We start from the raw sequence: 27,327 nt of genomic DNA on the forward strand, positions 1-27,327 counted from the left end.
CCCGAATATTTCTTCTTGTACATCTTGTTCTTGTCCTTCTTGTATGTCTTGACTTTGTTGTCTTATTTGTCATTTTCTTTCTTTTTGTTTGGACAATCGGCTATAAAGTGACCAATTTCGTCACATTCATAGCATGCCCTTCTTGATGTTCTCTTCTTAGGCATGTCTCTATTGTACTTTGAATAGCCTCCTTTTCTCATGAATTTCTTGAACTTTTTCACAAAGAAAGCCATTTCTTCATCTTCGGAGCTTTCATCTTCACTTGTGCTTGATTCTTGGACTTGCTTGCTTTTGCTTGCCTTGAGTGCAATTTCTTTATGCCTTGAGGTTGAGCTTTGTTTAGCATGAATCTTCACTTCATTTGCTTCTTCTTCCATGAGCTCATGAGCAAGAATCCTTCCAAGCACATCGCTTGGTGTGAGCCTCTTGTAATCCCTTCTCTCTCGGAGGAGCGTCACCAAAGTGGGAATTCTAGGAGCAAATGCTCTAAGTAATCTCTTCACCACTTTGTGATCATCAATGTCCTCGCTTCCGAGCCCTCTTAGCTTGTTCACAAGCACCATCATCCGATCATACATTGCTTGAGGAGTTTCATGATCCTCCATCACAAATCTTCCTAGCTTTCCCTCAAGCAACTCTATTTTGGATTCTCTCACACTTGTAGTCCCTCCATGAGCAACTTGAAGTGTGTCCCAAATTTGCTTAGCTTCCTCAAGTCCATCCACTTTATTGAATTCCTCCAGACTCAAGGCACTAAGCAACACACTTGTAGCTTGAGCATTGCGATGCATATTTTGTTCTTCGCTTGAGGTGAGCTCTTAGTCTTCCTCCGGCAGCTCAAAACCTGTGCAAACAATCTTCCAAATACTTGGATGAAGAGAGATTAAATGCATTTTCATTTTGTGCCTCCAAGCGGCATAATGTGTACCATCGAAGAATGGTGCACGCCCGGATGGCACGGAAATGTAATTGCTCTGCCGGAGTATCCGGTCGCAATTCCAAAACGGCGTCAGAACGGTCACAGAACGTGTCAGAACTAGCCATTATGCTCTTTTCTGGACTTTACCGGAATATCCGGCCTACACCAGAGTCCCCGGTCGGCACTTAACACAGAAAACAGCCCCGGAAACTTCCTGGAGTCTCCGGCCACTCCAGGTACCGGAGTATACCGGAGTTTCCGGCCACCCCATGTACCGGAGAATCCGGTCTTCACCGGAGTCTTTGAGTACAGCATAGCTGACCTCTGAAAAACGGCGATAACTTTTGATCCCGGAGTCCGATTTCGACGATTTTGGACTCTATGAAAAACTTATTCAGAGGGCTACACATCTCAATTGAATTCATGATCTAAAATATATAGGATCAAACTAGAAACACTCCAAAACCCATTTTGGACACTTCCACACTTTCCGCTCTGGACTCTTAACAACAAACTCTCACTTTGGGTTTGGTTGGGAACTCCTGAGCACTGAGACGCGACAATTAGCTCACGTTGCATCCCTCTTAATAGTACGGCATACCTAGACTCAATTTCAAAGATAAAACACATTTGAACCAATTTGAGCTTTTTGAATGCTTTCAAGTATCGCCTTTTACTTTCAAATCTTTGAGGGTTGCCAACTTCCATAAAATCTTCACTCCATTGATTCTTGATTCTTGATTCCTCATGTGATTGATGCAAATCACTCATAGCTTCTCATGGCCTTGCACGGTCCATTGGCGCATAGCTTCACTCGCTCTTCACCATCGCCTTGGTCCTACGGTGTCAAGCCATTTGCTTACCCTTCACCACCGGATGGTCCATCGCAGCCGAGTCTTGCTTGCCCTTCACCGTCTTGCCATAGAAAACCATTTTGTATTCGACATCTTCAGATAATTCACTTTTTCATATATGGAGTCCACTTTTGTTATTCATTATTAGCATATGTGATTTCAATTCAACTTATGCCTTTTTATAGATTCTAACCCCAACTCACTCTCAATCATAAAGCACATGGGTTAGTCCATAAAACTAAATTAACAATTTATACCTTTAGTCATTTAGTCTCCACAAGTGACTTAGTCTTCATGCTTATTGTCATTCCTCAAGCTTCTTCTTCTTTTTATGAGCATCACCAAGAGCTCATTTATCTGATGCATATTTCTCCTCCATGCATCACATCCGAGTATCACCTAGAGCTCATTCATCTTGATGTACTTTCAATCTTCCCATTCACCTAGAGTTCATACATGTCTCTTCTCCATGCATCACCTATTGAACAACCTACTAATAATCTCAACAACATTGTTAGTCCATAGGTATTGTTATAAATTACTAAAACCACACATAGGGGCTAGATGCACTTTCAATTCTACGACAGAGGCCGAGTATATTGCAGTTTCTGAAGCTTCAAAGGAGGCTGTTTGGATCAGAAAGTTTGTTTCTGAGTTAGGTGTAATGCCTAGTGCTTCTAGTCCAATGGGTCTCTATAGTGATAATAGTGGAGCCATTGCGCAAGCCAAAGAACCTAGGTCACATCATAAGTCCAAGCACATACTGCGGTGCTATCACCTTATTTGAGAGATTTTATATTGGGGTGACGTAAAGATATGCAAGGTACACACGGATTTGAAAACTTCTGATCCGTTGACAAAGCCACTCCCGCGACTAAAGCATGAGGCGCACATGAGAGCTATAAGTATTAGATACTTACATGATTGACTCTAGTGTAAGTGGGAGATTGAAGGTGATATGCCCCAGAGGCGATCATAAAGATGATTATATCACACGTCTATGTTAATATAGTTTTGAATAGTATGTTATTCCAATAATGACTACCTTTTACTTTGATTGGCAAATATGTGACTTGTTCATGAAACTCTTTGTTTATATCATGATGTTATTCTTAGTTGATTCCTGATCGCATATCATTGTGATGATATATAAGATCAACACATGTATTGATTCATGATCACATTTTATGGTATAGAGATACCAAGTCAATAATGTGGATATTTATGTTAGAAAATCTGATGTTGGATAGACCCACCTTGAGGTACTGTTGGGATTGCTATTTATGATGTGGCATCAGTTGTTATCTCAAATAGTGTATCTACAGGATCCTTAGACATAAGATCATCATTGATTCCCAGAATGTGTAATGGCATACTTTGAGGCTGTCAAACGCTATTCTGTAACTTGGTAGTCATAAAGGTAGTTTTCGGAGAGCCCATAGTTCTAAAGGGCTTTCAACGTGAGAGCCCATTGGTGAGCTCTATATAAGGAGAGACGTGGGTAAGACGTGCTAAGATTGAGCCACTCCAAAACCCTAGCCACAACCTTTTACACGGTCCCCCAAAACCCTAGTCACGTGTGCGGTGCTAGCACATCGGCACTCGGCGTTTCTGTCTAGTACGTGTGGATACCGTAGAGGTGCTGCTGATATTGCGGCGCTGATCTTCTCGACGAATTGATCATGATGTGTTCGGGACTGGTTGCCCGCCGTGACAAACTGGTCGACGTACCTACTCGTCTGATCGCGAAGCACAACGCGACCACTCGGATCTGGTCGGACAACATGACATGACCACTCAAAACTGGTCGAGGACGCGACAGACCTGATCGGGTGCTGGTTGTGGAACTAGTCGAGGAGCAGCAACACCTGCTCGGAGTTGATCGGAGAGCGTGACCACCTGTGCTGGGTTAGTCGCGGATTTGATCGAGAAGTTAGATTGATCTACTTCAACTTTTTCTTCCGCTGTACTGCACATTGAGAGGTAATGATCTAGGATCTCCTACTAGTATAGTTTTTTTTTAATATGGTAGAATTTTTTTAAGCTAGCGTACCCTGCGCGTTACCCAATAAAAGCTTTGTTTGTTAAGTATGCTGTAATTTCTTGCTTTCCTAGGGTGCTATGTGCAAATCAGGGGTTTAAGCACTTCCAACCCCTTCCGCAAAAAGAAGGAACAACCGAGAGCTGTTCATAGATACAAACCACACCTACACGTATTTCCTAAATAATAATCACAACTTGTACAAATCAATACCACGGTCTGGCAACAACGAAAAACCATTTACATTCCACACCATATCTATATCAGAATCCATCCCTCGAACATATACAATCATGAACTAGAAAAAATGAATACCACATTAAATCTAATCTTAGAAAAGTAAATAAATCCACCCTCAAGAAAATAAAATTTATGGAGAGCAAATAAATACCACACCAGAATCTCTTTCACATGCCATAAAATAACACGCTCACTTCATCTTGGAAAAAAATAACACGCTCACAATTTATTTCGATGGAACGGAAACGGGAACGGGAATACTGATGCTGTAATGCGTTCGCCGTCACACGCAGCAGGCTGCCGGAAACTTAGACCTCTTTAAGACTTGGACCAATGGGCGTTGGCCCCGCACCCCCCCCCCCCCCCGGTATATATCTTGTCCCCCGTCCTCGTCGTCGTCGCTGCAGAGGAAGAAGGGAAGGGGAAAAAAGAGAAAATTCTGGGGAAGCCGGGGGTTGGATTCGCGAGAGGTTGCTCGACGGGGTGGGTTCGGGAGGGAGTGAGGGCGGCAGGATGGCGGCGGAGAGAAAGCTGGTGGTGGCCGTCGAGGGGACGGCGGCGCTGGGGCCCTACTGGTCCACCATTGTCGCGGACTACGTCGAGAAGATCGTGCGGTACGCCCCTGCCCCTGTTCTGTTCCCTATTCTGCTGTTTCTTGGTGGTTCTCGCTTGAGGTTCCGGTGCGCGAGAAAGGGGGTCCCTGGACGGGGAGAAGTGGTTATGTGGGGAATTCTAGCTTATTTCTTGGTTCTTGGCTAGGGTTTAGGGGAAGAATTAGGCGCGGGGACTCTCCGTGTTCTTAATTACTGAATCATTGGGGGAAGAAATAGGCTATTGGAATATTGTGGAAGCTTGTGGGTTCGTAGTGTTAGCGCTGCTATGACCGAGCCTTACGCCTCTCTCTGTGTTATCTGTTAGCGCTCGGTTAGGATTCAGTTGAGGCATACATGTACTGTATATATACTTATGCTGTACATCAATACAATTCGCATTGCATTCACAATCCTACATGGTGTCAGAGCGGGTTCAAACAGCCATTGATAGCTTGAGCAATCCGCACCCTTCCGCTGCCATGGCATCCTCAGCTTCTTCTTCCCCACCCACCTCCCCTACAGACGCCGGTGCCATTGCATCCATTCAGACCACTCCCGCATCCACTATCCAAATGGTCAATGTCCAATCTCATGTTCCAATCACTGTTGATTTCACAGAATCCAATTACACCCAGTGGCGACTCATCTTTGATATGGTGTTTGCAAGTTTGCTCTTGCTGCTCACATCAATACCCCCCCTCCCAAGCGCTGGTTGATCCTGATTGGCAGATGATAGACTCGGTCTCCAAAGAAATTCTGGATCTTGTGATGAAGCTCAGTAGCAATGCCCATGACGTCTGGAGCTCCATCGCCAATCTGTTCCTCGACAACAGACTGACGCCCGCAGTCTACATTGAAGTTGAATTCTGAAGCACTTGCCAAGGCGATCTCTCCATCATGCAGTCTTGCTCCAAGTTGAAGACCTTGGCCGATGCGCTTAGTGACGTTGGCCAACCGGTTCGCGAAGAAAATCAGGTTCTTAACCTTCGTCGCGGACTGAATCCAAAGTTTCACCACATCATTCCGATGATCACCTCCAAGGACCCCATGCCTTCGCTGCTCTCTGTGCGTTACTCACTTCTTGAAGAGGAATTTCAAGCTGAGCAATCGGAGAAACAAGTTGCTGCATAAGCCTTTTTTTGCCGTGCGTTCTTGTACGAACAACACTGTTCTAGATTCGGCAAGTGGCCACGGCAACCCAACGCTCCCAACAAAAGAAGAGCAAATTTGGGTCCCCTTTTGGTTCTACCACTCCGTTGTCCAGTGGACCACGTTCTTCATCGACCACCGCTCCACTGCCCTAGATGCCTACCTTCAATCCTTGGATCGGGATGGTCCAGGCATGGCCTATGCCATGGCGCCTGCCCACTGCTAGCGTCCTTGGTCCTCACCCAGGCACTCCCTCCAACCCTCAGGCTCTCACTACATCAACCACCGTTTCGGGCACTACTCCATCCAATCCACTGTCTTGGGATCAGGCTGGCCTTCTCCAGGCCCTGAACAACCCTGGCATCAACACATCCCAACCTCGTGGCTCTTCGGACTGGTTCCTCGACATTGGCGCGTCTTCGCATTTTTCCTCCAATTCTGGTATACTCCATAACCTCTTTCCCATCTCCAATTCATCTCGTATTATCTTTGGAAATGGTCACATCTTCCCATTACTCACACTAAATACTCCACTATACCCACCTCTTTTGCCCCTCTTCACCTTCGTAATGTTCTGTTCAATCCTAATCTCATCAAGAATTTGTTGTTTGTTCGTGCTCTCACTCGAGATAATCATGCAGCTGTCGAATTTGACCATGATGGTTTTTCTATTAAGGATCTCTCCACCTGGAAGGTGATTCTCCGATGTGACAGTCACGGTGATTTGTATCCCCTCTCATTGGCGCCAGTGCTCTATCTCTCCACGATGCTCTCCAAAGACCTCTGGCACCAGCGCTTGGGACATCCTGGTCAACAATCATTGGATCACATTTTATGATCTTTTTCATTCTCTTGTAATAAATCTTCTTCTTATGTTTGCATGCTTGTCAGCTAGGTAAACACAAATGTCTTCCTTTTTCAGACTCAGCTTCTATCAGTTATCTGCCATTTCAACTTGTTCATGCTAATGTGTGGACGTCGCCTGCTGTAAGCACATCTGGATTTCAATATTATCTTGTTTTGCTTGATGATTACTCCCACTATACTTGGACTTTCCTTATGCACAAAAAGTCTAAGGTGTTCTCCATCCTTCTATCCTTCTTTGCACATACACACTCAGTTCCAGTGTCCCATCCTTTCTCTGCAGACAAATAACGGCAAAGAATTTGATAACGTTGTTCCATTCACACCTTCTTATTTAAGCATGGTTGCCCATTGCATTTTTCATGCCCATACACATCATAACAAAATGGTAAAGCCAAACGCATACTTCGTATTATCAACGACTCTCTGCGCTCACTCCTTTATCATGCTCACATGCCTTTGAACTTTTGGGCCGAGGCTCTCCTCACTGCTACCTACCTTCTCAATCGTCGGCCATGCCACTCCACTGGCTCAGCCACACCTTTCGAACTCCTATTCGGTCATGCTCCCAATTACACACATTTATGTGTCTTTGGTTGCCTGTGCTACCCAAATCTCTCCTCTCAAGCTCTGCATAAGCTCTCTGCACGATATGCCATGTGTATTTTTGGGATACCCATCCGATCACAAAGTGTATCGTTGTCTCGATCTCTCGCATCGTTGCATTATCAATTCTTGTCATGTTCACTTTGTTGAGTCCTATTTCCCATTTTAGACCACCTCCATTTCTCATTCAATCCCTCCATTGGTCAGCAGAACTCCCCCATAGCCTGATTCCACTAGTCCTCTCTCGACATTAGTTTCTTGGGGCACAATCAAGGATCGTAGCATGCGTCCAGCACCTGCCACACATCCCACAACCTCACCTATCTTGTTGTCTACGCCGGTAGACATCACCACCATTTCACCTCCACCCACAATCGTGCCTTAGTCTTTTCCAGCCCACCAGCCTGACCGTCCCTGGATTCTGGACCAATGGTTTCGTCATCTTCGCTGCAGCGTCACCATATGGTCACACGAAGCCGCGTTGGCATATCCAAACCCAATCCAAAATATGCCCACTATACCGAACTTGCTCCCGACATCTCTCCGGTTCCATCTGCTGTGCAGTCTGCCTTACGAGATCCCATCTGGCGCGCTGCCATGGAAGCTGAGTTCAAAGCTCTGCAGGTCAACATAACGTGGACTTTGGTGCCTCGCCCCTTCGGTGCTCACGTGGTCTCTAGGAAATGGGTCTTCTGGCACAAATTCAAGCTGGATGGATCTTTGGATCGGTACAAGGCAAGATAGGTGGTTCGTGGCTTCACTCAACGTCACGGCGTGGACTTTGGGGAAACCTTTAGTCTCGTTGTGAAATCAGCCACCATTCGCATGATGCTCACCATCATTGTTACTTGCCGATGGCCGGTCAAGCAGTTGGATGTCTCCAACGCCTTTCTTCACGGCCACCTCTTCAAACACGTGTTCTGTGATCAACCTGTTGGCTTCGTCGACCCCTATCGTCCTCGCGATGTCTGCTTCCTCTCCTAATCGCTCTACAGCTTGCGTCAAGCTCCCCGCGCCTGGTACACACGCTTTGCAAGTTACCTTGCCCACCTCGGTTTCGTCGCTTCGATTGTTCGTTGTTCATCCTGCGACGTGGATCTGCATCGACTTTCCTCCTCCTCTACGCCGATGACATGCTTTTGACTGCATTCACCAACGTGCTGCTTCAACAAATCATCAAACATTTGCAGTCAGAATTTGCCGTCAAGGACATAGGTGACTTGCACTTCTTCCTCGGCATTCACGTGACGCGCACTCCCTTCGGCTTCTTCCTTTCCCAAGCGAAGTATGCCGAGGACCTGCTCGACCGTGCTAGTATGACGAACTGTAAACCCATATCCACTCCACTGGACAACAAACGAAAGTATCAAGCTCCACCGACACTGCTAGTGTTGATCCTTTACACTACCGAAACCTTGCCAGTGCTCTCCAATACTTGACGATGAATCGCTCGGACATTGCACGCGCCGTCCAACAAGCATGCCTCCATATTCACGATTCGCACGACTGTCATCTATCGATTGTCAAACGGATCTTGCGGTATGTCTGTGGCATGATTGCGTATGGCTTGCACCTCTTTGGCGCTTCACCAATGGAGATAACAAATATTCCGATGCGGACTGGGCTGGGCATCCAGACATGTGGCGATCCACTTAGTCAATCTCCATGGATCACGATGCCTCGCTTGGATCTTGGCCTCATGCTCACACCTATCACTGCTATGACCGAGTCTTGCGCCTCTCTCTGTGTCATCTGTTAGCGCTCGGTTAGGATTCAGTTGAGGCATACATGTACTCTATATATACTTATGCTGTAATATCAATACAATTCGTATTGCATTCAGAATGCTACACGTAGGTCAATTTAAGCTTTTTTTGATTTGAGGATTTCTTTTTTGAGTAAATTTCGTAAAACTACAGATTTGACAAAATTATCACAAAACTACATATTTAAGCAATAGTTTTACAAAACTATAGATGTAGTGCCAATTTTATCGCAAAACTATAGATACTTTGGTAAAATTATCGCAAAACTATAGATTTAAGCAACAATTTCACAAAACTACAGATTTAGCGCCGATTTTATCGCAAAACTACAAATTCTGTAGGAGTTGTTCTCAGTCCCATTACCATGACGACCGGGCCCAGCTTGCAGTCTCATAGCAACTGACAGCTCATGAAACGGACCGTCACAGCAGCTGCCAGCTCCACCGGCACTGCTGTTGCTTGCTCGAATCCATTGAAAATGTGCCCCTGGAGTGTAGTCACTTCATTATGATGTAAAAACTGCAGCTTTCAGGGTTAAGGTGGATTTTTGATGAAATTGGTTTGCCTACGTCACCGACTGATTTGTTTGCCTTCAGATTCACACTGGGTATTTATTATACTCGGTTGGTTGCTAGTCTGATTAGCTTTTGCTTGGTATCTACTTTTTCCACTGAGGGTTGTAGGATTCTTTTTTTATGACCTGTACTGGATTGAGTCTGTTTGGCCATGTTTGTTGCTTGTTTCAAGTTCAGGTTTCCAATTTCCAATAGAGGGGTATGGGTGTTAATTGGAATTTGTTTGTTTTCATCCCAGTTATTTTTGTTGTTGTTATCAATTGCATTGATCTTCCTCCCAAACTAAACTTAATGAACATAGGAAGCAAACATTTTCCTTTTAGTGTTATTTTTAATGCATAGTGTTTTAAAAGTGCTAGGTGCTAGGCAGGTGGTGTGGGTGAGGCCTTATTCCTAATCTGCAATCAGGCAGACTAAGTGACGATTAGGAGCTAGGTGATAGGGTAGTGCCTAGCACCTTGGTGGTTTAGGAAGCTGAATTTTGAAACTGTGCCTATTGATGTCTATTTTTTCTTCGCTCAGTTTTGTAGATGTCTTCTTATCTATATCATTTATCTGTATCATGGCTTCAATCTTCTGACTTAATCACAATACACAAGTATTTTCCAACAGTTTTTTTATATCACTTAGCATGCTAGGAATCTTGGTCAATTGTTTGAATACCTAGTCCAACGCCACCACCTTAATTCATTTTTCACATCTTTGCATTTTTATATCACTGATTTATAATGAATATTCAAATTTGTGCAGGAGTTTTTGTGCAAATGAACTGCCAGGGCAGGTAATTCCATCCTGATCATTCGTTTATTATCCGAGTATTTGTGGACGCTATTCCTTGAATTGTGTCAATATGTAACTTATTCTTCATTGTGCAGAAGCTTGCAGGGGCACCACCTGAGCTTGCATTAGTTGTTTTTCATACCCATGGACCGTACAGCGGTATGCTTTGATATCCTCTATGTCCATGACCTTATCATTTAATTTGCAATCTTCATCACCCTAATTTCATTTTAATTTGATATCAATAGGCAATTTATAAATTTTTGTGCAACACAGCTTTTGTTGTGCAGCGAAGTGGATGGACAAAAGATATCAATGCTTACCTGTCATGGTTATCTGGAATATCATTCAGTGGTGGAGGATTTAATGAAGCTGCTACCTGTGAAGGACTTGCTGAAGCACTAACGGTATTGACGTCTCAACACTCTTTAAAGTTTCTCTGCAAATGACGACTTCCTCGTGGCCAAAAGTTAGCATTTAGAAGCTTTGTTTTTTCCTTTCCAGATTGTAGATGTTTAAGTGACAATTCCTTACTTGCCATTGGAAAATTTTTGCAATCCTGGATATGCCATTGATGTGTCTATGACATGTGGTAGACACAGGCGATGGCAAATTTGGGATTGAGGAGATTTGCAATGGCATGCAAAAAATTATTCCTTTAAGTTATGTGGTTGTGTGGGCAAGATGCCTGGAGTAGTACATCATGATTTTTTTTGTCATTCTGCCTATGATTCTATTGACTTGTGCTCATTTCGCATGTGGTATTTCTTACTAAAATTGTTGATATTCAGTTCTGTATGAATAAAGGTGTTTTATTGTTCCAGTTGATGGCAAACATCTATTTCTAGCTCTCCTTGCAGATGAAGATATCACCATATATTTTTTTTCTAATATTGCTGGTGTTCACTTATTTTTCATACTAAGCCCAGAAACATAGCTGGAAATATATTCTTACTAAGCTATTTGCACAAGCTATGATTTGAGTGAGAGAATTTGAACAGGGTCTTCACATCAATTTTAATCTCAGCCTTTATTTTTTCATCAATAGAGTATGGATTTGTAATATCAGTTATTAGTTTATTACTGATAATGTGATGGAATGAAATAAGTATGATCAGAGAGGTTTATATGTTAGTATGCTATTTTTGGGGCCGCAGTCCATTTTGTTCGCAGTGATGAAAGCTACATGTTGTAGCTTAAAAACCTTTGGTGAACTGAGACCTATTCATCAAAAAAGTTTTACAACATTCCATACAAGAACTTCCAGCCTCCTCAACCCTTCCTTTGGATATGGAAGTCTAAAGTTGCTAACAAGCTCAAGGTGTTCTCTTGGCTTCTCCTGATGGATAGACTAAACACAAGGAACATCCTTAAAAGAAAGAAATCCAAGGTGACAAATAATAACTTCAGCTGTGTAATGTGCGTTGAGCATCTTGAGGAAACTGCTTTCCATCTCTTCTTTGGATGTCAATTTAGCAGATGCTGTTGGCAAATGCTCAACATACAATGGAACCATGATCAGCCCTTTTTCAACATGATGGAGGACGCCAAACACAGCTCCCAGTCTCCATTCTTCATGGAAGTCTTTATCATTGCTGCCTGGCAAATCTGGAAATAGAGGAATGGTCTCATCTTTGAAAACAGACACCCTAGTCTCGCTTCTTGGAAGCAGGGCTTCTTAGATGAATCCAAGCTCCAATCACATAGATTAAATGAGGACAAGAGACAACTTTCTGAGCTGGCTCAATTCTCTCTTAGTTTGCTCCTTTCTTACTCTCGTAGTTGAGGGTGCTTGTATAGTTTTTCTTAGTCTTTTGCTTCTCTTTTCTGTTGCTTAAGCCTTTTGTACAGTTCCTCTTTTGGTTTATTAATTTGCAGTAGGGGACTCCCCTACTGTTTTCCTTTAAAAAAAAAACCTTTGGTGACAATATTGGCCTTTTGTTTAGAATATTCTAATTGTGATCATTTTGTTACTGATTGTTATTGTGATGTTAGCTGTTGTCCACATATTTATTGTCATCATGATGTTCATTTTCTTATATGCAACTAGATACTTCAAGGCAGTCCTAGTACAACCCAGAATCATCAAAACCATGAAGCACAAAAGCATTGCATACTTGTCGCTGCAAGTAATCCTTATCCTTTGCCTACACCTGTCTACCGTCTTCCTATTCAAAGTACTGATCACAAAGAGAACATTGAGTCATCAAAAGAGCCTTCTATTGCTGATGCTGAGACTGTTGCAAAATCTTTTGCTCAGGTGCTGCATAAGTTCTTCCATAGCTTGTTATTATTGTTTATTTTTTGTATCTTAATGGAATATCAGTAGCTTTTAGTTGATTCTTTTTAATTTTGTGGGTGTAGTGCTTTGTGTCATTGTCGGTGATATCTCCAAAGCAGCTGCCAACACTAAAGGCGATATACAATGCGGTAATGTTGTCACTTTGTTGTGTTTAATTCTTAGACATAAACCTTCTATTAATCTTCTGTGCTTCTTGTTTCATTATTCAATTGATGGTATTATATATATATATATTTTCTTGAATGGAGGAATTTTGGCGATTTGAATCCTGTAGGAAATTTCTTTGTGTGTTTGGAACCAATGATTGTCATCATCAACTTCCTGCGGAGTGATTTTCAGAAGGAATTTTTGAGTAATTAAATAAAAGCAACTGCATGTCCTCATATTCTATATGAAACATGCAGTTGTAATTTTCAAAATAAACCAAAAAAATGAACATTAGAGTTTAGTACTCCCTCTTCTTTCCAATTTAACGCTTGTGACTTTTTCTGGTCTCCAATATTCGACTTTGACCATTACTTTTACAACTTTATACCAACACATACTAAAAATATTATATTTTTATGAAAGCATTTGTAGACAAATCTAGTCTCATAATTTTCATGTAGCCAAGCTTATAGTTTTAAACATATTAGTGGTCAAACTTTAAGAAGTTTGATGGAGTGGATTATTGGATGTAAAATAAAAAGAATGAAGGGAGTACTTTCAAATAATAGCAACTTATATGTGGAGTACGAGTGTAAGACATCGCTCATTCTAAAGTACTACTTCCAATCTGAGTTACTTCTTGATTTAACTTCATTGGCATGGAACAAGGAATGGGTTTATACTTTGGTTTTTGGCAAAAAGATTCTCTTTATTTTATACCCATATCTCTCACAACTACCCATACTCCATTTGGTAGGGGTCTTTGGTGAAAAATGTTACCTCAAAAAACCAAAATGGCATCCATTAGCATGTCAAAAGTGAGCTTTTAAAATGGCATCTATTAGACTTGAGGAGGTATTAAATTAGCTAGTATACTAGCTAAAATTGCAAGTGATGGCCTTTCACTATCTCCAATTTTCCCTAGTTATACATTGTGACCATTAGTTTTAACTTATGTGATACAATATGACGTTATATGGCCTTCAGCACTTTGTTACGATGAATGTGCACATAATACTGACTTCAAATTCTGCCGCAGGGCAAGCGGAATCCTCGAGCTCCTGATCCATCAGTGGATCATGCAAAAAACCCATATTTCCTTGTTTTGCTATCTGAGAATTTCGTGGAGGCACGAACTGCTCTAAGTCGTCCTTTACATGGGAACCTGGTCCCAAATCAAACCATAACAAAGATGGACAGTTCACCTGCAGTTACTATGCCAGGGCCAACTTCAAATACCAACCCCTCAGGTTGAACAATGTTTATGTTAGGCTTAGTTTTGCTATAAGATCTGTTCTTGGTTATGTGGTCCCTTGGTAGAAAGAAAATGTTGTTGATACGATGTTTATGCATGGGAGGGATGCAGGGAAAGCTTTGTCAATGAGGTTTAGGTGTTTACACCTAGTTTAGTGAGAGTTACTTTAACAAATGCTAGTTCAATTTGAGTAAAGAAAAAGGATAAAAGTGAAATTTTCTTGATATTTCCCTTTGGGCCGGCATACTCGAAATATGGCAGAAACAACTGATGGCTGTATATGTTGGGATGGCTGACTATTTCATAGCAGGCAAGGTTCTGAATATGCCAAATGCCATTATATGATCCAATTTTGCATAAAGACTACCTATATTGGTGAAAGATTTAGCAGAAAATATGTGTTTATAGGAATTTATACCAGGGAGAACACCTGAGACATTCTAATTGCATGTAGCTGTGATGTGATGTGATTAATTGTTGTACACTGTAATATATCTTCAGTTTGCTGAGTTAAAATGTTTTTTAGCTTGAGACTACAAAAGTGAACGTGCTAGATATAGAAGTTGAACGCTATGTTTCTAGCAGCATGTATCACTGGGTGCCAATGTGATTCTCTATCTGTTTGTTCAAATACCATTGAAATAGGACATAGATGGCCAATTACCCTAATGATGTTAACTGGCAAGATGGTCTTCAGCTAATTGTTCCAGTTATTCAGAGTTTGGAGATGAATTGCATATGGTTAAGTACTTGTTGTTTGCAGGAATTTTAGTCGTAATTAACAGTGATATTAATATATTGTGAGGCTTTCACACATTAACTTAAAAGTATTCATACAGATACATAAGTGCTTGCTCTCGTGCATATGAATGCTTGTTAAGTGGTTGCATCATTTGTTCCATATAGATATAGTAAATTTTGCTGTTATGAACATGACCGTGTACCAGATTTATTTTGAATTGCTATATGTCATATTTGTCACTTGTTAGTCAGATTTGCCTGTTTATTAAATTAGGGTGTATCCATATGAAGCCTGTCTGATTTCAAGAGACCACTTGTATTTTTTAAATGATCCATTTATGATAAATTCACCTAATATTGCAAGCTTCTGCTCATATTGATGTTATTGCCGATCTTACCATGATGTCTAATTCTATTCAAACATTTCCAGTGAATGGACCTATGATGGGCCGTCAACCAGTTGGTGTTGGAGGCATTCCTACAGCAAGTGTTAAAGTGGTATGCTACATGGACAGACTATTCCAGGAATTTCCCTGTTTGTTTTTTCATTGTTCCAATACATTTTCAATTTTCACTTTTAGGAACCAACTACGATACCGCCAATGGTTTCTGCACCTGCATTCTCACATATAACACCCATTTCAAACGTGACTTCACAAGGAGTATCGGCACTGCAAACTTCATCACCATCTCTTATTTCACAAGAAGCAAATATTGTGAATGATAATGTGCAAGAACACAAGCCTATAATAAACCCTGTCCAACAGCCAGTTCGGCCTGGTGGTCATGGCAGCCTCCTCAACAATCTGTCACAGGTTCGGCTGATAAACTCAACCTCTTTAGGAGGAGGAGCTACCTCAATGGGACTACCTAACATGGGGGCAACACCCATACAAGTCCACATGTCAAACATGATATCAAGTGGCATGACATCAACACCCTCGGTCATCTCTTCTATGTCTGGACCTGGACAACCAATTGGTACTCAACAAATGGCACAGAGCACAGGTCTTGGTTCCTTTGGCTCAAACACTTCTGCTGTATCAGGCAATTCAAATATTGTTGTATCATCCTCTCTGGCTAACATTCAAAGTAGCATGGGCATGAGTCAATCAGTGCCACCTATGCCACAAGGAGGCTTAATGGCTGGCTCACAATTAGGACAAGGTGGAATTGGCACAAACCAAAACATGATGAGTGGCCTTGGGGCTACAGCTATCTCTTCAGTGCCTGCAATGATGCCAACACCTGGGATGGCCCAACAGACAGGAGTCAATTCCCTTGGTGTGACTAATAATTCGGCCATGAATATGCCTATTGGGCAGCATCCTAATGCCCAACAGCCACAGCCCTCAAAGTACGTCAAAATTTGGGAGGTAAAGATTTCTTCTTGCATTTAGCATTTACATAATCAACCTTCCCTCCCTCCTCAATAGGCCCTTACGGGTTTATGATAATTAATTGTGTTAGTATTATGGTGGACTGTAGTTTATTTTGTTACTTTTGGTTACTTCTATGTTATGTGTTGTTTATTAGTTTTCACATATTACAATTTACATTACTCATCAGTCAATATATTGTGGCATAATGGTAAACCCTGTTTAAACCAACCCACCTTGCCCTCTAAATGCCACTATACAGTGTTTCGAACATTGATCCATATCGTAAATTCAGATTTATTTTGCTCATATTGTGTTGTATGTTGTCTATAGAGGTTTTCAGTAACTGATGTTCGTCCTCTATCCATCTCAGGGAACTTTATCCGGGCAAAGGCAAGGACAGCCTGTATTTATTTGTAAACTCGAAGTAAGTCTCTATTTGCATTATTGAACTCAAACATTATGCGGTGTTTGCCACGATTTTTTTTTGAAGATGCAATATTACACTGAACGAATGATTCCTGGTATACGGTGACATAATTATTGCTCTTTGTAGGTCTATGAATAAAGGAAAATAATTTTTCACTTGAAAAGCTCGTTCTACTAAATCTTGCTCTTTCACCCTAATTTTTGCTCGGATGGTTAAGGAAGATAAACAAGCTAGTAATAAACCCCTGAATTTGTAATTATTGTTAGAAATAGCAACTTGTGTTCAATGGTAGACCCACGGGGGTAATATATAAAGTACATGAGGGAGATTCTAGGACTAGGAGATTACCATAATACTCTTGACTATTATACCCTTAACAACCCCCCTCAAATACAATAGCGTTGCATTTGAAAGAGTGAAAACTAAGTACTAAACTTAGACAAAGTAAAACTAATACATCCAAAATTTGTCTCTTCAAAGCCGTCATAGAGTGGAGCCCTGTAATCATGTCAAATCAAGATGTGCAAAGCAAATGACATGAGTACAGTCGTAATGATGACTACAAAAGAATGTCTTTGGTCAAGAATTGCAACAAAGCGACATCGAATAGCAAAACGACAAATGAAATTGTCACTAAGACTATGGAAAGATCAAGATGGCAAAAAAATGCCATAGATCAAGAATTGCAAACAAAGCAATGGTGCATCAATAAAGCTATAGAAAGACAATTTCGTTACTAAAGCTATAGAAAGACAATTTCAAAAGTGGCAAGATAACAAACGAAGTTGTCACTAAAGCTATAGAAAGACCTAGATGGCACTAGTGCATCAATAACGACGGAAAAAGATTAGCTAAACAAAGACAAAAGCTAGCTAACCACAAAAGAAATTGACTAATTGACAAAGGAATATGTGAACTCGCACGGCATAACAAACTTGGATGTGGATGCAACGGAAAACAAAGACTAAAACTAGATGGAGTGAGTAGCTGAAAATAAGACTCAAACAAAGACTCGCGCAGCAACACCACACAATGACTAGCGCAATAGCAGCAGTGGCAGCAAAGCAAAAGCTAGCAAGCAGCAGCACCAGTAGTCGCGCAGCACCAACGAAAGTAGTGGGTGCGGCAAAGCTCCCACCTGCAGCAGCAAATCCAGCATTATTTTATGATAAAGAAGGAAAGCCCCCAGATACCAAATCCTCCAGCACCTATGCCACCATCTTGGGTGGCACAGCCAAAACCATCACAGATGACGCTGCAGCAGCAAAACCACCAATTTTGGAGGCAAGAGCACCAAAACTTCCACCAGTATGCGCAAACCATTCCCTCCCATGAGAGACATGGAGAAGGGGATGGTGGTCGTCATCCGGGAGTATGACCCATCGACGGACTGCGACGACACGGAGGCCATCGACTGGGAGTGCGAGGTCGGGCTGTCCGGCGGGATGTCATTGCACGCTGACATGCTCAGCGACTCCGTCGTGCGAATCCACTGCTCGTTGACCTATCTCATGCTAGTAGCTGAGACGTCCGGGCTAGGCCCCTGGACTGTCGGTCTCATCCGCGGCACCGCCAAGTTCGTCGCCACCAGGAAGAGCCGCCCAGGCGGAGTCGGCGGCGGGAGGAGCCAACAGAGGGCGGGCGAAGCTAGTGGCGGGAGCAGCTGCAGTTACAGCAATGGCTCGACGAAGAAGAGGTCCAATGCACAACAATGAGAAGTCACTAACAATGACAAGCCGACAGAAGGGGCTTGAAGACGAAGGCCCTCCACCTGCACGAGTGCTTCCTGGCTTGAAGAAGAGGCGACAACGTGGAATCGGGTCGACGATAGAATGAAAACGGTGGCGGTGTGGAATCGGGCTAATGACAACATGAAAACGGTGGCGGTGACAAGAAGATCCGGTGCTGAAGAAGACATGACGAGCCGAGGAGCCATGATAGCTAATAGCAAGACATCCATGCGGCAGATAGTTGTCCCCGGCGGTTGAGGATGAATCCCGAAGGATGATGCGAGATGAGCCGACGAAAATGAGTCAACGACGCGCGGGACGACATCAATCGAGCAACAGGAAGAGCCGCATGACTAGTAGTCACATGCGTAGGTAGAGAGAGCCTGCCAGTAGCTTGAAGACAACGGCGGCAGAAGGGTTTGTGGTGGCGAGATGAAGCCGACGAGCTACTCACGAGGAAGAGTAGCACAACATCCATGGGTTGCTCGTCGACAATTTGGTGGTGGGCAAAGCCAGCCAGTGACGAGCAAAGAGAAAACCGGCAGCGTGTGGGCTAGAGTGGGACAAGTTGCGGCATACTAAAAAAGAAAACCTTGCCTTAATACCATGTTAAGAATAACAGCTTATATTTAATGGTAGCCTCATGGGGCAATATATAGAGTACATAAGGAAAACCCTAAGACAAGGAGATTACCATAATACCCTTGACTATTATACACCTAACAATTATGATTGCTGAAACTTGAAGTCTAAAATTTAAACCCCTCAAAACTTGGACTGCAAACATCAATTGCTGCCAATGCTCATTTCCCCAATGGTTTGTGTCCACCTTCAAAGTTGGAACTAATACTTGGCCTGTTTGTATTTAGTGTTCTGCAATCTTGCTATGCTTCTTTTACTACTAACAGTATGAACATGTACATACGTATTCGTGTAATCGTTTTTTTGGTATTTCTCACTTTAGCATATGTCTGACAGGGTTATAGGAGCGGAACAGCGTCCGAAACGTAAGTGTTAGAATTATTGCAAGAATCCTTTCATTCCCTTGAATCTATATGTTTCACAATATATCGCTGGCATGATTTGTTGATTGCTATGATTGAGACCAGCAATTTCGTTGTTAGTTGATGTTATCGACTTACCGTTGTCCTTGCCTTAAACTAAATGACTTGCAATAGAAATTTCCATTTTTGAGTGTGTATCATATTGAGGCTTACTATGTCATGTACAATGTGCATAATGCCATCTACAGATATACTAAAGAACACTGTGTATTTACTTTGCAGTACATAGTATCTTGAACAATCTAGTTAGGCTTAACCTTGAAATCCCACAATGTGGTCCTATTTTGCCCCCATGAAACTCGTTTCTACTACTCGCAAATTGTACTTCCAAGTAGGAACTTGAAGCTGTACTTCCGTATGCAGACTTGCAGCAGACTGGCCAGAAACTATGCAGATTGTTCGCCTCATAGCTCAGGAGCATATGAACAACAAGTTTGTCTCTCAACTAAACCCGTTATTTTCCTTGTCGACTTGTTGCATTGTTACATTTTCTTGTAATGTGCTGTTCTGCAGACAATATGTTGGCAAGGCAGACTTTCTAGTATTTCGGACATTAAATCAGCATGGGTTTCTTGGACAACTACAAGAAAAGAAGCTGGTCGGTACATGATTCTAATCAATTATAACCTTTTGTTATTCAGTTGTGGTTCATCAACCGTCATCTCATACACTTTGTTTTGTGACAGTCATTTTGTACACTTCTAATGCTCAATTGGTCCTCTGTTTCAGTGCGCTGTGATACAGTTACCTTCACAAACTTTGCTGCTGTCAGTGTCTGACAAAGCGGGCCGCCTGATTGGCATGCTCTTCCCTGGGGTAATATTGATTGCAGCTAAATTAGAGATATATGTCTACTTCTAGTCAAACCATTGACCATTTATTGTGTGAGAAACATAATTATCAGCATATGCTGAAATATGCCCATTTTTCCCAGGACATGGTGGTATTCAAACCACAGGTCTCGACTCAGCAGCCACCAATGCAGCAGCAGCAACTTCAACAGCAACAGCAGCTACAACATCAGCAATTGCAACAACACATGCATATGCAGCCGCAGGGCCTACCGCTTCAGCAGCAGCAGCTGCAACAAATACAGCAGCAGCAGCAACTGCCACTTCAGCAACAACAGCAGCAGATACAGCAAATGCAACAGCAGCAGCAGCAACAACAACAGATGCAGCAAATGCATCAACAACAGCAGCAGCAACAACAGATGCAGCAAATGCAGCAGCCCCAGATGGTGGGCACTGGGATGGGGCAGCCATTCATGCAGGGGCACAATCGGGCAGTGCAGATGATGCAAGGGAAGATTGCGCCGCAGGGACCAGGCAGCATGCCTGGGGGAGGCTTCCTACCTTGAATCACCTCTTGTCAGCAGAGCATCAGGTGAACGAGTTAACACTGATCCCCGATGGTTTTGAGATGTCTCCTGGTGTCACCAGCTTGCCAATAAAGGTGCGAGTCACCTCGGGGATTTGGATAGTTCCCAACACCAGCTTGCCAATGAAGGCGTGACATGCTTTTTTTTTTGTTCCTTTTGCCTGGATAGAAATGGATGTTTTGTGGTTGTCAAATCCTTGTACAGATCATTGTTACTGTCCTGTCCTAGCTTGCAGCAGGTAGTTCTTCGGTTGGTTGATATAGGAAGGAGCACAGTAAATTTAAGTTGTGAAAACTAAGATGATGAATCTGAGGGTCCTTATGCCGACTGTTTGACAGATTGGGTGTAGCAGGGGAGATTGTGGGCTGAAATACAGCCCAGGCCGTCCTTATTGCGCCTTGTGTTTTATCTGTAAGAGTAAAATACTACTACACCTTTAATTAACAGTGTCAGATAAACTTTCAATTGCATGATGTCTCATATGGAGGCAGTTGCCACGATGGATAAGGGCAGCAATGAAACATTATTGTGCGTTGGGGTGGGCTTGAATGCAAGGGTAGGAAATTTCCTTGCTACCGATGGATTAAGCTTATGGAAGCCGGTTGGTAGCGATAACCGACACTGTTATCGTCCAGTATAGATTTACCTCTCGACCAGTTCATGTATCACAAAATGGGCTGTTCAACAGCTAGGTCAAAACAACCTATGAAACAGCACCGGCCCACCTGTTCACAACAATTAACAAAACTAAGAATAGTATTACAGTTTGGAAACGGCCCCTAAAATAGTCCCATAAGGCTGAATAAGAAGCTGAACTGAATATTCATCAAATTCATGTATCATCCAGAGTATTACAGTTTGGGAATGGCCCCTGGACCACCTGTTTACAACAACAAATAATAAACTTGAGAAGAGTCATGAATAAAACAATGATAGCCTCAACCAAGGATAGGTTTGTCCCCTCTTTTCTTCAACAGGAGTGAAGCTGCCCTTAAACCTTCCCTCCAAACGCATGCCATGGTGCCTTCCGAATCTTCCTAGAAAGCTTTCCGCTTAAAAAGTTAATTTACGCCATCAAATGTCATCAAATTTACGCCACAAATCTCTAGGCATGAAATTTAATTTGGGCCTGAGCTTTCGTTTTGGAAGCCTTGGAGAACCGTGTTGCATGTATTCATGGTTCGAGCATCTAGAAGATTGGTTCCAGAGTTTAATCATTAAAAAACGCCAGCCCCTGTTCATGAAACGAGCAATTTGCAATTCAGGTAAATAACCATGCACAGTAGAGGAGAGGTATTGATTAATACATTTCCAAACCGGCTACTAACCACAGTAGAGCAGGGTTCTGTACAAGTTGTTTTCCATGGAACAGGTAGAACGCCTCGCAGGCCCAAGGTACATGACCATCAGCTAGCACCCTGCAATTTAGCTTTTCAGTAAGAGCCTGTTTGTTTCAGCTTGGAATTATAAAAATCAGCTTCTAGATTAAAAATTTTAAAAAGCTGAGGGTTATCAAGGCCACCACCGTGAACAATTGGGCCTGCTGAGCGTAGATAGAGGGTTGGCACAGCACAGAAGGGCCTGAAACTAGTCAATGTAGGTTTCAACAGATGTCGTGAAGGATAGGTGTGCCAGCTCGCCCAATGGGTTGTTCCGGAGTGGCAGACCGAAGCGTAGATGGCACAACTCCTTGAAGCGCGGTCATGATGGAACACCAGAGTCGCGCTGCAACATGAAGTACTAATGTTGGGCATCTCCCACCAGATGATAGGCTATCAACCAGACCTTGTCGCTCTCCAATGTTCGCTATCCATGAAAAAAATGCTCGTAGCGATTTAGCCAACCGAGGGGAACCTCCTTGCCATCGAAGGTTGGAAAATCAAGCTTATGGAAGCGAGGAACTCCTGTGGTGGTCGGCTGGTTCAGTTCCTACCTAACAGGGTGGATGTGGGGCTGCAAGATGGGTATGGGTGATGGTGATGATGGAAAGTGTATCTGGTGGATGGGGAGGGTTGATGGCAATGGTGGTGCAGGGAAGGGGGCAGCCCCAGAAGGCCTGGGACACCTGTAGAAGGTGGTAGTGTTGATGCAGGGACTTGGAGCGACATTATGGTCGGTGATGTGGTGACCAACATAGCTGTGGTGCTGCTAGACGGTCCAGAGGCAGTAGGCTGTTGTGCAGAGTACATAAAGGTCTTCAAATCTGCTTGCTAGGAGGATATTGCAACCAGTTGCTTTGCGAATTCACCGAATTGTTGCCGCATGCTCTGCTGCAGATCCGCATGGCCAAGGTGTAGATGGCTTGAGATCTAGAACCCTTGCCGTCTTCGGAGCTTGGCATCTCTGATACCAAATTGGCAAGGCCTACTCTCCTTAGATTGTATTTATGCTGCACTTTAGGCCTTGGCTTAAACTTCCTGCTGGTAGGCGCCGTGATCACCTCCCTGGTACTCATGGTAGGGACTTGGACAGAGGTAGAAGAAGGAGAACTGCAAAGGAATCAGGAATGGAAATAGCAGTAGAGGAATAAAATTAGTAGAGGCAACTGTTGCTTGAATTATTCCCCCCACATATATATGGCCGGCCAGGGAATACCCAGCTGGCTTACAAGTCCTATTCAAATCAGAATTTCTATCCTAATTCGACTAGACTTCTATTCCTAAACCGACTGGACTTCTTATCTCTAATCCGACAGCTATAGAATCCTATCTTTAACCAACTTAACCTATATCTGTCCTAATCCGAGTAGGACTTTTTATTCCTGAGCTAGATTACATCTCCTAATCGAGTCTGATGCTTCTTACTGCATCGGCTATACTGGGTACCGATCATAACAAAATCCATTGGCACAATCCCAATAAATGCAGATTTTGTAGCATTTCTAAGTTCTAACAGAACTGTAACCAATGCTTTTCAAACTTTTTACATTTGACAAAATCAAAGGGGGGAACCTACAGCTTAAGAGTCAAACTTACTAGCAGCTCTACACAAAAGAAATGCAGAATTTCTGTAGCATTTCAATGACAGAAATCCTTGGTAACTGCTGCTCTATACAGAAAATGGCTAAAACAGATCATATATATATATATATATATATATATATATATATATATATATATATATATATATATATATATTCTGCAGGTATACTTACTGTAGTTCATGTCTGCGTATACCTCACAAGTTGTAACTTACAGTGTTTCGGATTATAACTAGGGGATATGCGCAGTGCGAATAACAAGTTGTAACTCAAAGTGTTAGCTTCTCGTATTGCAATTATATATTTATGGATGTGAAGTTGTAACTGGTCTATCTAACAAGTTGTAACTCATATTGTTTCGAGTTGTAACTGGGGGATGTGCGCAGTGCGAATAACAAGTTGTAACTCATAGTATTAGCTTCTTGTGTTGCAATTATGCATTTCTGAACATGTTGTAACTGGTTTACCTAACAAGTTGTAACTCATAGTGTTTCAGATTGTAACTGGGGGATGTACGCAGTGCGAATAACAAGTTGTAACTCACAGTGTTAGCTTATCGTGTTGTAGTTATGGTTTTCTGAACGTGAAGTTGTAACTAATCTACCTAACAAGTTATAACTCACAATGTTTCAGGTTGTAATTAGGGATGTGCGCACCAAGCTACATATCGCCATGAACAAACTAAAAATATAGTCAGTAAGATTTAAGGAAATATTGTGGATAGACCTGACCATTGTTTTCGAACAAACGAATTCCACATATGCATAATAAGCTTCTCATCTTTTGTAATATCAACAAAATCATCAAGCATCTGCACGTACTCAACAAAGTTAAAATAGCAATAATTCAACAGATAGGCAGAGAATGACTCTGAGCTCAGGTGAATGTAACAGACTGCATAAACTCTACGTTTCTGAAGATCAGAGCAATAAGATTGTCACATCTTACTCTTCTATCTTGAAAGTCTGGCAATATGATCATTGACTTCGTCTTCACTATCACAATCTGAGAACACTTGTTCCAATGCCATTGGCTACAATGAAGTGTGACAATACAGTCAGGCAAGACTTCAAATGAAGGCATAACAAATGTGTAGAGTTTAAGTCATATAATAATAAAAGCATCTTGTGTTAAAAATCTAAAACAAGAAAATGTCAGTAGGAACAGATTAAAGAATCTAAGAAAAAATGCAAGTGGGTAGCTTATGTTTTGTGGGGAAAAACTAAGATACATAATTTCCATAACTTGATATATGAAAGTTTCCCTATTTTGTTAACCACTACAACAAAATAGCACAAAATAAATCAAAATGGATATCACATGCCAAAAAGATCGTTTGTTTAACTATGCAAGATTATGTTAATATTTGCATGATTTGATTAACATTGCATTCTGGAAAATGGCAAAATTTATAGCACTACTGAAACAAACAACATGCAATTAGCAAAGTAGGCAGTGTTGACTGACATGGAGGATGTCCACACTGCCCACTAGTTCCTCAGATCTCCCAGCTACAACACTGTCACTTAATTTCCGTGCAATTTGAAGTCACCTGTTGAACAAAATTCCAAATTTAAATCAGTCTTTTAGTTAATCATTTTAGTGACAGTATGCATATGTTCCAGGTGGCGGAGTACAGGGATGCATGCCAGCTTTCAACACCCATTCACACGGCGGTGAGAATACCCTAGTTCAAGAAAAAAAGATTAATCCTTTTTTTGGTTAATAGTTTATCAATCACTCTCTTAACAGTGGTGGCATAAATAAATCACCTTATATAGATAGCTAATCGAATTTGCCTCAATGCTTCTAGATAAGAAAGGTTAGGAACCATGCTCTGAGCTCTAAACCCATAGTTTCCACCTAGTAGCTACTTAGTATTTTGGAGGAGCATTAAGGCTCAGAATGGGAAGGGAAATGGATAGAAGGTTGACACAAGATGCAGTGGGTTCACCTGAGTTCAAGTGCTCTGGGTGGAGCCAGAACTCAGGCGGCGAGCGAAGCCACCGAAGTGGCCGTGGCAGAGGGCCTTCAGATGGCGCCGATTCCTCCACCATCGCTGGGGCCACCGCCTGGAGTGGAGCTCCACCGTGCCAGTAGGATGCATCCCCAACAGACTGCTGTGCTGGGTGTATCTACAATTGATGATGAGGAGCTCGACCGGATGGTTAGGGAGGGGAAGATTCCCTTTAGCGCCGTCACCCGGTCTCCGCTGGAAGAGGAGGTGTCAAAAAGGGAGCGCGTGGAGGCTGAGTCGCGGAAGGCTACCGAAGATCTCCGGGAGGCGAGGGAGTTCGTTGACGTGGCCAACATAGCTCGTGTGTCGGCCGAAGGTGAAATTAAGGCCCTTCAGACTGCGGTGGTTGAGGCATAGCGAGAGCTAGAGGAGGCTCAAGCATCAGAGGGGCTACTACGTTCGGAGTGCCAGCAGTTAGTTGCACGTGCATTGGAGGTTGCCCAGATCACCTCCGATGCTATGAGCAGACTTGGGGCTAGGTGTCCACCACTACCCTCCGACTCGGAGGTATCGATTATACCGCTCTTCTGGCTTCGGTCTGCTGCGAGGGTGATGGTTAAAACTGTGGAGACCTACGCGAGGTCCAGCGCACGTGTGGCCACGACGCTCCAACTGATCCTGCTGTACCAAGTGGGGGCTGGCCCATTTGAAGCATTGGAGCAGCAGGTGCTGGACTCTATGATCGAGGGCTTCTAGTCAGAGGCATCTCTAGTGGAGATTCGTGTGGCTTTGGAGAACTTCCACTAGAATTTGTGGGTGAGGCATGGTCAGAACATGACGTTGTGCTACATGGAAGGTCAGGTGACTCCAGGCGCCATGGTGGTTCCTCGCCCAAGTTCTTCATTGGGAGGTCGCGTCCTTCATCAGGAGCCTGTAGGTGCACTGCCACCCTCTGGAGGTTCTTTGCTTCAAGTAGTTACTCCATAGGAGCAGTCTCCGTGCGTGGATGCTTCGCAAAAATTGCCTCCGGAGGTGTAGCTCTATGCAAGCTATCGTTTTTGCTTTTCTTTCCTTTCGAAAGGGGGTCAGAGTCTTAGTATGTTGAGTACCCTCTTCTGCTTCATGTATTCGGACTTTTGCATGCCAAATAGAGACATGTCTGTCTCCTTGTGATTTTGCTTGTGTTTTTCTGGAATGCTCATGCCTTGAGGCTAACTGGAGTCTGATCTGTGCATATAGGTGCAGCCACCCAAGGTCGGAGGGGACATCGCTCGTGCCCGAGACAGTGCCTCTAGGGAGGGATCAAGTGTGTCCAGAGCGTCTTGGGCTACTCTGTCTGTCTGGCGGTGGAGTGGCTTCGTCATGCCCCGTGATTCCAAAGGGTGTGTGGATCCGAAGGTGGCCGTTGATGTCTTGGTCAAGGCCGAGCCGGAGGACCCCCCTGCATCTGCTCCGGATGTGTATTTTGTTAAAAAGGGCGACTAGTGTACATCTAGGATAGCTCGGGAGGTTGTTGGCCCACGCTTCCTTCAACGTTTTGTCCTCCTCGGGATTATGATAGAAGGGTGTCTTTG

The 27,327-nt window shown here is 43.0% G+C and overlaps 1 protein-coding gene and 1 pseudogene across 1 annotated transcript; one reads left to right on the top strand and one right to left on the bottom strand.

Moving 5' to 3' along the window:
* Nucleotides 1-4,424: 4,424 nt before the first annotated feature.
* LOC133897848 (mediator of RNA polymerase II transcription subunit 25-like) lies at nucleotides 4,425-21,281 on the top strand. The gene is made up of 15 exons (XM_062338676.1): nucleotides 4,425-4,668; nucleotides 10,358-10,388; nucleotides 10,483-10,546; nucleotides 10,664-10,794; nucleotides 12,438-12,647; nucleotides 12,752-12,817; nucleotides 13,876-14,086; nucleotides 15,263-15,330; nucleotides 15,414-16,208; nucleotides 16,585-16,638; nucleotides 19,350-19,378; nucleotides 19,799-19,867; nucleotides 19,949-20,033; nucleotides 20,165-20,251; nucleotides 20,370-21,281. Exons 1-15 carry the CDS (start codon nucleotides 4,568-4,570, stop codon nucleotides 20,793-20,795), a joined length of 2,427 nt encoding a protein of 808 aa, XP_062194660.1. The 5' UTR covers nucleotides 4,425-4,567; the 3' UTR covers nucleotides 20,796-21,281.
* A 653-nt stretch (nucleotides 21,282-21,934) lies between these two features.
* LOC133896876 (polycomb group protein EMF2B-like) lies at nucleotides 21,935-24,826 on the bottom strand (annotated as a pseudogene).
* Between the last annotated feature and the right edge of the window lie 2,501 nt (nucleotides 24,827-27,327).

The sequence above is a fragment of the Phragmites australis genome, chromosome 17, assembly GCF_958298935.1.
Source record: "Phragmites australis chromosome 17, lpPhrAust1.1, whole genome shotgun sequence".
In the NCBI taxonomy this organism is placed as follows: domain Eukaryota; kingdom Viridiplantae; phylum Streptophyta; class Magnoliopsida; order Poales; family Poaceae; genus Phragmites; species Phragmites australis.

Coding starts and splice junctions, on each gene's coding strand:
- LOC133897848 (XM_062338676.1), top strand. CDS start 4,568: ATGGCGGCGGAGAGAAAGCTGGTGGTGGCCGTCGAGGGGACGGCGGCG. Junction 12,648..12,751: donor TTGCAAAATCTTTTGCTCAG/GTGCTGCATAAG, acceptor TTGTGGGTGTAG/TGCTTTGTGTCATTGTCGGT. Junction 16,639..19,349: donor TATTTATTTGTAAACTCGAA/GTAAGTCTCTAT, acceptor TATGTCTGACAG/GGTTATAGGAGCGGAACAGC.